At 41.7% G+C, this 11,457-nt stretch overlaps 1 protein-coding gene across 2 annotated transcripts in view; it reads left to right on the top strand.

Annotated features, from left to right (window-relative positions):
• The first annotated feature begins 216 nt into the window (after nt 1–216).
• Nucleotides 217–11,457, top strand: part of eea1 (early endosome antigen 1) — a 17,330-nt gene continuing 6,089 nt past the window's right edge. Inside the window, exons 1-20 of one of the 2 annotated variants that reach the window (XM_040025346.1) lie at nt 217–378; nt 2,802–2,879; nt 3,006–3,118; nt 3,232–3,286; nt 3,373–3,438; nt 3,546–3,576; nt 3,651–3,755; nt 3,945–4,066; nt 5,506–5,661; nt 6,316–6,330; nt 6,580–6,696; nt 7,857–8,195; nt 8,617–8,766; nt 9,127–9,246; nt 9,526–9,729; nt 9,895–10,095; nt 10,237–10,350; nt 10,566–10,721; nt 10,837–10,976; nt 11,070–11,400. In XM_040025346.1, the coding sequence (XP_039881280.1) occupies nt 355–378; nt 2,802–2,879; nt 3,006–3,118; nt 3,232–3,286; nt 3,373–3,438; nt 3,546–3,576; nt 3,651–3,755; nt 3,945–4,066; nt 5,506–5,661; nt 6,316–6,330; nt 6,580–6,696; nt 7,857–8,195; nt 8,617–8,766; nt 9,127–9,246; nt 9,526–9,729; nt 9,895–10,095; nt 10,237–10,350; nt 10,566–10,721; nt 10,837–10,976; nt 11,070–11,400 (2,637 nt within the window). In that variant the 5' untranslated portion in view covers nt 217–354. The remainder of the gene's footprint in view (nt 379–2,801; nt 2,880–3,005; nt 3,119–3,231; nt 3,287–3,372; nt 3,439–3,545; nt 3,577–3,650; nt 3,756–3,944; nt 4,067–5,505; nt 5,662–6,315; nt 6,331–6,579; nt 6,697–7,856; nt 8,196–8,616; nt 8,767–9,126; nt 9,247–9,525; nt 9,730–9,894; nt 10,096–10,236; nt 10,351–10,565; nt 10,722–10,836; nt 10,977–11,069; nt 11,401–11,457) is intronic. The other variant, XM_040025347.1, reaches the window with a different exon arrangement.

Genomic DNA, 11,457 nt, shown 5'->3' with positions numbered 1-11,457 from the left:
AATTTAACTTCCTAGGCTACCATTGGCAGGAAAGCCCATCTAACATCTTTCCTCGTTGTCCATGTGTGACTGGGATATTCTATTGTGTGCAAAATATTTAAATAAACACCGTTTAAAGATAATTACTATTGTGACAGATTTTTATTGAGTGCTGCAGAGCATGACGGCTCTTGTATGTAATCCTGAATATCACCAGGTTGTGTATCCTCCTGGTGCTGAGCCATCCTCTCCATGACCCGCCCATCCGTCGCTGCTGTTCCCTGAGTCCGGTCAGGTGTTCGCCGTTCACAGACGTAAACTTGGCATTTTGAAAACTGTCAGGATTTCTTGACGGGACAAAACACAATCGAGGCTATGCTCAGACGGATACTGCAAATGGTAAGCTATCCGGGGGACAAAGCAATCATCGGGATCGATTTTTGTTTAGGCAACTGGAGACGTTTTCCTCAGAAGACACAGGCCTGTCTATGTCTGGTTTCGTGGTGGAGACGAATGTTTTGATACAAAACGTATCGCTGATGGGCGGGTTTACGTTTAGCTAGTGAGAACTGGTAGGCTGAAAAAGTTCCTGCAGGTCGGAGTGAATACATCGAGCGCTCCTTGCGTTGGGCTGACACAGCTAACCATTAAATGCTAACTTGGATAAAACGAGCATGCTAAAGTGGACAGGAATGAAACTAGTCTGTGGATTATAATATACTTAAATTTTATACCTCTTAAGGGTTATTCCATTATGGGAGAGCTTTAAAAGCTGATATATTTAGTCATTGACACAGTTTCTATTCGTACTTTCCGTTAGCTAGCTATGTTACAGGAGTAGGTAGGTTAATTCATCGTCTTCTCGTCACATGCTAACAGTGACGTTAGCTACCTACTAGTGTTGGGAAGTGTTGTCATCTGGCTCACCACAACGTAGAAACACGTGTTTTAACCAAGTAAACACAAAACTGTTCATGCTGGCAGGGTTAATTAAACTGGCTGCTTGTCTTTAAAGTTAATTGTGAGAGTAAAGAGCAGAGGTCAGCTACTTGGCTAGCTTCTTAGAAGACTACATTTACCACAAGGCATCGCTCCTCGCGTTAGTTTGTATACATTAGTTAGCTCACAATTTAATAAGAAAAATCTTTACCCATTCCGTTTTTATTTAGGTCGGTACATTTTTAAAGCACTTAGTACTGTTTTGTTCTGTGTTTTTACACATTATCTGTAGCCTTGTAATTATTAACAGCGAAGCTGCAAGGACGGGAAATTGTGAAGGCAGAAGAGGTTAAACATACCTGGAGATCGTGAACAGAGAGGTCTAGATAAGTGTCAGGGCTGATTTGGGACAGAAGCATGGCAGGAAGACTGAAAAGTCCTATTATAAGATGGTAATAAGAGACAGTGGGACTGACAAAAAGGCCAGGTTGAGTGGTTTGGAGACAAAGTTAGAGAGGAAAGGCTGATATAGTTTGGATATGTTGAGTACATGCAGGGGGTTGGTGCAACAGAGGGGATAGTATGGATAGGGTAAGATGAAGGTAGATGATCCCTTATGGCAAGTCCTAAAGGGAGCAGCCAAAATAAGAAGTAGCAGCTTTGTAACCGTCACCACCTTGTGGCTATTATTATGGGTTAATAGGACTAAAGGGAGACATGCTCTGTTTAGAGAAGACAGCTCACATCTCACCCCTTTTTATATAAGAGAAGTTGCTTTTGAACCACCTTATTTACAGAGTGACGAGACACTCAGGTAATTTGATAGGTTCAAATACTTATCAGGCTACAAGATACTGATTGCAGTTCATTTTATACCTTTGCCATATCACAGTTGCAACACCACCCTTGACCTTAAAGGGATTTCAACAGGTTTTAACAGCAGTTTAAAAGATGACAAATATTGTATTTCCAGTCCATTTCAAAACAATGTACAATAATAATCCCACTGGTAATGCAGTTGCTATTATTGAAGAAGGCCTGTAGTATAATACAGTTTTGTATATTTTTTAATGTATGTATATTTATTTTTTAGGCTAGTAATATTACATAACACACACACACACACACACACACACACACACACACACACACACACACACACACACACACACACACTATTTGTTGAACTAGGGTTAAAGGTTGCTCCATAATGCAACCCAACCCTTAAGTGTTTTGTCAGCCTTTAAACAAACTTAGGTCAGTCTTTGCTGAATGCCCAACTTGCACAAACACTAATTTTGACCTCTTTCATTCATGTCACCTGCACCAATAAATCCTTTTTGTGAATGGAAAACCTGCGGAACACCTAGCTAATGTGTTTGTTTTTCAGGCCAGTGGGCTAAAGCCTTGCACATTTCATGAAGTCACAGAAAATTTGTAAACACATATGTCAAATAGTTATTGATATGCAATAACACAGGAAAGGCAGATAGTCTAGGTAAATCATTTCTGCTTTTAAAACTGAATCTGTGACTGAAGCATAGCCACACCAGCACCACAGCGTCATACATGTGAAATGCTGGAAGCACTGATAAGAACTGTACAAGGAAAATCAGTCTTGGGGACTTTAGGTTCTTTAATATGTCAGACTTTACATAGACAGATATGTGCCTTTGCCAGAGATTATTAACTACTATAAATATTACAGATGAAGAGAAACACGAGTCATCTCAGTTATATTTTAAATCTTAAAACAAATGGTGTTGTTAATGCTTATAACAATGTGATTTCAATAGATCACAATGTTATAAGTTATGGACTTTTAATTTTGTCGCGTTGAGGTATTGAGCTTCAACATAAAAGTCTTATTTTCTGTTCACCAGACTCCCGGGAAGGGAGGGTCCCAGAATGCAGAGTCAGAGCAGCCCAGCACCGACCTTAACCACGATCAGACATCTGAGGTAATGTGGATGCACTTTGCTTTTAACTGAGAACTTCTACTTTTGTTTTTTCTTTTAGTTTTTGCTGTTTTTATGTTTTTTTTTTAACTGAAGCAGTTTTCATTGATGGCATACTTCTGTGTGCAGGGCTTCATCTGTCCTCAGTGCATGAAGTCTCACAACTCTGCAGAGGAGCTGTTCAAGCACTATGAGCTGTTCCATGATACCGGAGACCTCCCTGCTCACGTGGCCCCCACTAGGTGAGATTAGCGTTTCTGATCAAAGCATAGAGACTGACCTCAGTACGTTTGTGGCAGTGTTTAATTTAGTGTTTGTTTTTTTTAATCAACATGGTATTTTTTTTCTCTTTTAGGGAAGACCTCACAATGCTGCGGCAGGAGGTCCAGGACCTGCACGCTTCTCTCAAGGTATAGCTGCGTTTAAACTGTACCTGTTAGCGAGCGGTGTAAATGATTCTGCAAACTTGATTTATGAGTGTGTTTTTCATGGTTAGGAGGAAAGATGGTTCTCTGGTGAGCTAAAAAAGGAGTTAGACAAAGTCCAAGGACACCTGAAGCAGGTAAATGCTTCAAGATTAAAAAAAAACATGTTTTAATGAAGAGGTGACTTTGTGAATATAAAACATGATGCTAATGCAGTGTTTCTCTCATTCGCTCACATCCGCAGAACGATGGGCAGATGAGCGCGGATGATTCAGGTAGGGGACCCTTAAAGTGCACGTGTAACTACACAGCAGATCATCAGTCGCTAATATGTCATGCTGTTTTTCAGTACTTGAAAGGAAGCTGAATGAAGCTGAGACAGAGAAGTTCAACATCAAACAGATGAAAGACCTGTTTGAGCAGAAGGCTGCCCAGCTGGCCACAGAGATAGTAGGTTAGTGTTCGGCCGGACAACTGGGAGGCCTGTGTCTGTGGGTCTGCATCATCATTCATTTATTTTCCTTTTACAAATCCATTTGTTCTTATTCAGAATTTTTTCGTTTTTCAACCCAGCCTCAAGGAATGAGTATTTTCTGGGATAAATCTAATTACATTTTTTTTTTTCCATCACTGAATCCAACAGATTTGAAGTCCCGTTACGATGAGGAGAAAAGCCTCAGGGAGGCTGCTGACCAGAGATTAGCCAAGTTGAACGAACAACTGCAGGAAGCGAAGGAGGAGAACGAGCGACTCCAAACAGAGCTGGTACAAGAACACGCTCCAAGTGTCTTTTGTTATTTATTCTGTTCACTCGAGTAAATGTTTTCTTTAGAATTTGACCTCCACAGTGATTTCAGTTTGACTCTGAGCTGTGTTCCTGAAGGATCAACACAGGCCCTGTCCACACATTTTTTCAAAGACATGTTGAGAAAAAAAAGGTTTTATCACCCAAAAAAGTGAACTGGCCTCAGCAATAGAGTCGTGTGGTTCAAACGTACAATTATGCTCATATTCCTGTGCCGTCTGGCCTGAACAGGTGTTAACTGTTCCAACTGGTTTATGGAAGCTTCACCCAAAAATGCAGCTAGGTCCTTTTTTTTTGTGTCTCTACATCATTTCGGTGGATTTTAAAATCAAACTATCAATATGTGATATAAGTGAGATTACAGCTTTAATTTAAAGGGCTTAATGAAAAAATTGCATTACCTGTTTAGAAATGACGGCCATTTTTATTCATATTCCCCCATTTTCATAAGATCAGAACAATTGGAAAATTGATAACCAGCTTCATTCAACCAGTTCTTTGATTATTCCACGACAAACTAAGCAAGTAAAGAATCTCGAGTTGATTTCAGGCATTGATCTTAGCTTTGATAGCTTTTCATTCGAACTCTCAATATCAGGTCCATAGAGATTTTGGCGCAAGTGAGGGAGGCTATAATTAGGTTTAAAAACCCAGATAAAAACATTAGAGCGAGAGTAAAACTTTTAAAAGTGACCAAATCAACAATCTGGTACATTCTTAAGAAGAAAAGAAGAAACACACTAGCCAGCTCAAAGTGCCTGAAAGACCACAGAAGATAGCTAAAGCTGATGATTGCAAATTTTTTCTTAGTTTAAAAAAAACCCAAAACTTGGCAACATCTAACCAAGTCAAAACATTCTCGAGGAGGTAGGAGTATCATTGTCAGAGTCTACAATCAAGTGATGCCTTCATGAGTATAAACGCAGAATGTTTACAACAAGGTGCAAACCACTGGTTACGCTCAGGACCAGGAAGACCGGAGTAGACTGCTCTTAAAAAAATCCAAACAAATCTTCGGCCTGATGAAAACTGAATGATGGGAAGAGAAAAGTTTGGAGATGGGCGATACAGGTCACGATGTGAAGCAAACAATTGCTCTCAAACATGGTGGGCACAGTGGTACGGCATGTGCATGTATGGCTGCACTTCAGTCACATATTGACAATTTAAAATCAGCTATCCACTAATGGAACTAACAGTAAATTTAATCCTAAAACCACTGAAGTGTAGACTCTTGGATTTACTGAAGTCAGAACATCGTACTGGTGCTGTTCAAAAGCATTTTAAAGTGTGCACGCCTGGTGAATTTCATATAGCTTTTGTCTCTTGCTGGACTTGTTGTGACCCGGTCCTTTTTTCTTTTTTTTAAAACATAGTGTTTTTTTTCTCTGCCCCCTAGCTGCAGCGACCGGGCGTTGAGGATGTCGAGGTTCTGCAGAAGGAGCTGGTCCAGGTGCAAACGCTGATGGACAACATGACCCGTGAGAGGGAGGAAGAGTCAGAGCGCCTCAAAAACCATTATGAGCAACTGCAGGCTAATTACACTACCTCAGAGGTTAGAAAGCCGAAACACCTGTTGTGTTCGACGCTCTCGACTGTCACAGTCACATAAAAACGATTGCTTTCATTGTCTGTGTAAATATTTGAAAAAGTTTAATTTGACTTACTTTTCACAGTTCACCAAAGACAAGAAACAGTTTTGTAATAAGTTCTGAAAAAGTTCAGATGTTCTTTGGGCTTTGTGCCTAATTCAGCCTTTAATTAATGCATGGTGAATAATTCAGCCCTATTTCCTGCATTTTTCTCCCAGAAGGAGAGGACTATTTTTAGAGCTCTATCAGGCAGCCGCGGGCCCTGAACCTCTCCTTCTGCAAATGATCTTAAAGACCTACTCATATTTTTTTTACACACTGAAAAAAGCAGATTTTGAGAATATTTAGAGGTCTGGGTTTTAATTATATAATAGCTGTCAGATATAGTTGACGAGGAGCGCTGTTAGGAATTTGCCAGCTGTCTCCAACTCGCTGTCGTTTTAGTATATTAAACACATGTTTGTGTGAAATATTCAGATTTTTATTCTCTCAGCTCAGCAGCTCTGTGCTGCTGCTTGCTGTTGTTTCGTGACTCACTTTTGTCCCTCTGTCTTTTTCCCTTTCTTCCTTCTGCTTCTCACACACTGCACCCCTCCGCAACACTCACAATACTCAAGATTCGTAAACTGGAGGTAAACAAGTTGGCCCCCAAATTTAGTTTCATTTCTTTGGAGCTTTGTTTCGTTTTTGTCTGAGGTTTCTTTACTTTTATTAGTCTGTGAATTTATTTTATTTACTTATTAGCTTTTGTGGAAGTGAAGCCTGTTCATTACTAGTCTGTGTTTTATTTTATGCCAGTCCTTTACAGTGCTGCGTCTGTTTCTTCAATATACATTTGTCTTTGAGAAAGAGTCTAACGTGTCCTTTTTACTGGACTGCAGATGACCATATCCCAACTGAAGGCAGAGCTGGAGAAGGGTCCTCAGGAAGCAGCCGTCTACACGCAACAGATTCATGAGTTGCAGAGCAATTTGAATAACTTGCAGCAGCAAAGTCAGGTAACACACGCTCACCACACCAGAACCAAACAGCTACAGCTGTTGTAGCTATTCTGGACGAATAAGCACAGGTGCAAACGTGTCTACTTTTACATCTGTTGCACTGCAAGAATGTGTAGGATTTACTTTTTCCCACAGTAACATTACTCAGTCTCAGCAGCTGCTGTAAACCTTCCTCTGTTGCTCAGCATCAGGTCTCATCACAATACCCTGCTGTCACCAACTGTCTTTGACAACCCAGATATGTTGGCAAAACTTACACGCGGCACTATAATTAAACCAGCGCTGCACTGCAGGGGTGAAATGCAGTCACAGGTAACAGCACTGCTGCAACGGGAACTGGGGAAACGTAGCCAGAGATTAAATTCTCAACAGCAGTCCTCCAGCCTTCTGGTAAGAAGGGGATTAGAGAAGTGGATCTCCAGCACGTTGCCACTGCCCTGTGCTTCTCCTAACAACAGGACACCTGATACCTGATACAGATATTTATCTCATTAGAATAAAAAGGGGCAAAAAAAAGGTTGAGCAGATGGTGAGAGACAGGAGGAGGTGAGCAAGAGGAGAAAAGCAAAAACACGGAGAAGGAAGGAAATGCATAAATGCAGAGTGGGGGTCAAAAATCTAACGAGGGTTCTTGGATGTCTGTGAAATCCAGATCCCCTGTCACTCTTCCTAGTTAGCGGCATGCTTCACTATTAACAACATTATTTTCTTTGTCGCCCTGTTGCCAAGTTTGCAGCTGGAGCAAGTGCTGTGCAGCTCTGTGTTGTAAACCATCCTCTAGAAATGGCATACCTCACTTTATTCTTGACTCTTGACAGGCCACTGTTCTTTTCCATTGCTCGTATCACATGAGGTCGTGCGGGGCGGGGTGTGTTCGTGACGTGGTGCAACTCCTATCACGCTAACGGTTTTAATTTAGAAAAGACAAATGGTTCATGTTCCGCTGTGACTTAATTAGCGGCTGTAACATTATCAGTCTTTTTCAATAAGACCCTGCTCACTGCCAAGAAGTAACACAAGGCAGTCATTTTTGCTTGCTCTTGTTTTGTCATTCACAAGTTTTGTTCAATTTATGGAAAAACTTCACCATCATAAAGGCCAAATGTCTTGGCATAGATCGCATAACTGACTGATGTTGTCTTCTGTTATACTTGCAGAGCCTGTCTGAAAAGCTTGCACGCAAGGAGAAGGAGTATCAAGATCTGGAGGAGCATCTAGGGGCTGAGAAAGCTTCCAAGAAGGAAGTCCAAGAAAGCCTGAGGGAAAGGGAATTAGAAGTGCAAGAGCTGCAGGCTCGGGCCACAGGGGCTGAGGCGTCCCTGCACAAAGCCCAGATGGAGGCCTCAGAGAGGGCTGAGGAGGTGGCAAAGTTGAAGAGTGAGATTACAGAGCTAGAGGTGAAGCATGCAGAGTTAAAGGTTGAGAGGAAACAGCTGGAACAGCAGCGGGAAGAAAAGGAAAGCCAAGGTGCTCAGCAGCAGACTGAGATCAGTCAGGTGAGTCAGGCAGGCAAAGAAGTCACAAATGCTTCTGTTGTTAGAAAGAGTTGGAGAACAAAACATCAGAGGCTCTTGAAAATGTGCTTTTGCATATATTGTCTAAAACGTCTCTTCAAAACATGAAGTGCTTTTAGATGAACGTTGTTGCAAATTAGTATAAAAAAATACACTGAATATAATTTACTACTTACATTTCAGTTACACACATAATATCGTGTCAAATATTTTGGCTGGGAGGGTGAAAAAAAACAGACTTAAACCATAATATTGGTTTAAAGTGCAGCAAAAAACATGAATAAAAAAACGAACACAGTAGAGTTGATTTTCCACATCTAAATATCTGGTATTTCTTGCTCTTGGACTTTGTCATCCTTTGTTATCTACTTTACTCTTTACTGTCGTCTCTGCGCTTTTCTAGCTGCATGCCAAACTGTTGGAGGCAGAGAGGCAGCTGGGTGAGGTGCAAGGTCGATTGAAAGAACAGAGGCAGCTGTCGGGGGAGAAACTCAAGGACCGCGAGCAACAAGCAGCCGACCTGCAGCTCAAACTCTCCCGTGCAGAGGAACAGGTGGGCATCTGCTGGAGCTTTAATGATTCTTGCAGGGAAATTGGGAATTGGAAAGAGCGAACATCAGAATATCTGTAGATAGAGTTTTGTGCACTGAAAAATAGTCAAATATACTTTTGATTTGTTTATTTGACTAAAATTCAGGAAGGAATCAGTGATGGACAGGACAAAATACCCCCCCCAAAAAACAAAAGAAAAAAGCCCACACACAAATCTTGATGAAAGAGTTAGAAAGGTGGTGTATAATTTAGAGGATTGGTTAACAAATGGTTAACAAATTTACCTGATGTTAGGTGTATAGGCAAAAAACAGTGTGAAAGCAATAAAGTTAGTAAGGATGCTCATTTGTTTTTGCCTCAGTTGAAGGAGAGTGCCAGTAAGAGCACAGACCTGCAGCACCAGCTGGAGAAAGCCAAGCAGCAGCACCAGGAGCTGCAGGCACTGCAGCAAAACACCAACGGCAAACTCCGCGAGGCGCAGGTAAGGCTCCTCTGTAACCTCTCACCTCAGACATTTATTATATCGTCAGTAAGCACAAAGCATAAAAAGACAGCTGTGTTTAAGATTTATTCATTTGAGTATTTAACTGAAATCACATTTAATTTCATCATGATGGAATAAGATTTTATTTACGGAAAGATTCAGCTCAAGTCAACATTTTTCCATGTGTATCACATCACAACCCCAATGAGATAAAGGATTTACAGTTTTAAAAAAAATGAACGAAATATCAAAAGTCTTGTTTGTCTCGTCATTTAGAATGACCTGGAGCAGGTGTTGCGTCAAATCGGAGATAAAGACCAGAAGATACAGAACCTGGAAGCTCTGCTTCAGAAGAGTAAAGACACAGTGAGCCAGCTGGAAGCTGAGAGAGAGGACCTGTGTGCCAAAATCCAGGCCGGGGAAGGAGAGACAGCTGTCCTTAACCAGCTTAAAGAGAAAAACCATGCACTACAAGAACAAGTGGGCACACACACACACACACACACACTCTTCTAGATTGCCTCACCTCATGTCCTTTACTGTTGTATAGAAGGAAAAAAAACATTGCATCATATAGAAAGACCAGCATTGAGCTCTTAGTCATTCCCCGAGTTTATAACTTTTTTTCATGTGTGGGATTTAAAGGTAACGCAGTTGACAGACAAGCTCAAGAACCAATCAGAGAGCAACAAGCAAGCACAAGATAATCTACACAAGCAGGTCCAGGAGCAGAAGACTCTGCTCCGCTCGGCCCAGGACCGAGCTCATACCCTGGAGACTTCAGTCACTGAACTCACCACCCAGCTCACGGAGAGCAAGGAGAAAGTGGCCCAGCTGGATACTCAGGTAAGCCTCTGATAAACGTGTCTGACTGTAATGTGTTGATATTGATATAGGTGTGTTGCACACGTGCAGCTTAACTGATCCAAGCACACTATGTTGTGTCTTTAGTTTAAATAGTGAGAATAACAGATTGTTTTTCTGCAGCTGAAGGCAAAGACAGAGCTGTTGCTCTCTGCAGAGGCAGCTAAGGCTGCACAGAAAGCAAACCTCGAGAACAGCCTGGAGTCTGCCCAACATGCACTACAGGACAAGCAGCAGGTTAGCTTCCTCTCTGTACCACTGGTGTTAAAATTTGGCTAAAGCGCCCCACTGCTTCCTTTGTAATGTGTCATATTTCTTTCCTTTGAAGACCGAAACAGTGAAACACAGTTTTCACAGTTTCATTTGACTTTGTGCTTTTTTTTTCGTCTGTTCCACCTCTGCTCAACTTTTTATAGCTGCTGTCCTTCACTCTGCCTTGCTGTCCCTTTTAGGAGCTGAATAAGGTTCAGAAGAACCTGGAGGATCATGGCCAAAGGCTCAAAGAGAGACAAGAGCAGTGCACACAACTAGAAAGCAGTCTGAAGGAATGCAAAGACAAGCTACTGGCCTCAGAGCAGCGGATAGAGCAGCTGGAGGGACTCGGCAAGGTCTGCGTTGAGTTCTCGGTTTAAGAGATTTGTTTTTGATCTGAATGATGTAACACCTAGAAAGTGCATCCATGTATTGCTTTTATAAGTTAACGTGGTTTTTTTATTCTAATAGAAATTGGAGTCACAGGTAGGGGAGATGCAGGCTGCACGGGATCAGGCGCAGCAGGAACTGCAGCAGCTGCAGAAGGAAAGTTCGGAAGTTAAAAAGAAAGCCAAGGAGCTACAACGCTCGCTGGAGACTGAGAAAGCAGGGTGAGAGATTGTGCTTTTTAGTTTTCAGAGTAACTGTATTTTACTGATTTTTCTGTGTTTTATTGAATAACCTCCTGTCTTTCCTCTGCCAAGTGCTACAAGTCTGCAGGAGGAATTAAAGAAAAAGGCAGGTACCTTGAGTGATGTCCAACAGAAGCTAGCACAATCCGAGCAGGGGATTGCTACTTTGAAGGCAAACCTGGAAAAGGTGACCCAGGAGGGAAAGTCTCAGCATGCAGAGCTGGATAAAAAAGCTCAGAGTCTGGCAGCAGAGTTACAAAAGGCCCAAGAGGGAAAAAAGGCTCAACAAAAGGAGCTTGCAGCTACTCAGGAGAGTCTGGGAAAGGCTAACAAGGCACTGAAAGAGAGTCAGAGTCAACTGGACACTGAGAGGAAGAACCATAAATCAGCTATAGAGGAGAAGGTAGGTTTGGTTAATCTGCAGCCTGTAAGAAATTCTAGGAAACAATTACTCACATGA

Source organism: Simochromis diagramma, unplaced genomic scaffold, assembly GCF_900408965.1.
Source record: "Simochromis diagramma unplaced genomic scaffold, fSimDia1.1 OVJJ01000293.1, whole genome shotgun sequence".
Lineage (NCBI taxonomy): Eukaryota > Metazoa > Chordata > Actinopteri > Cichliformes > Cichlidae > Simochromis > Simochromis diagramma.
The sequence above is the reverse complement of the archived record's forward strand: the minus strand, read 5'-3'. Positions and strand labels throughout refer to the sequence as shown.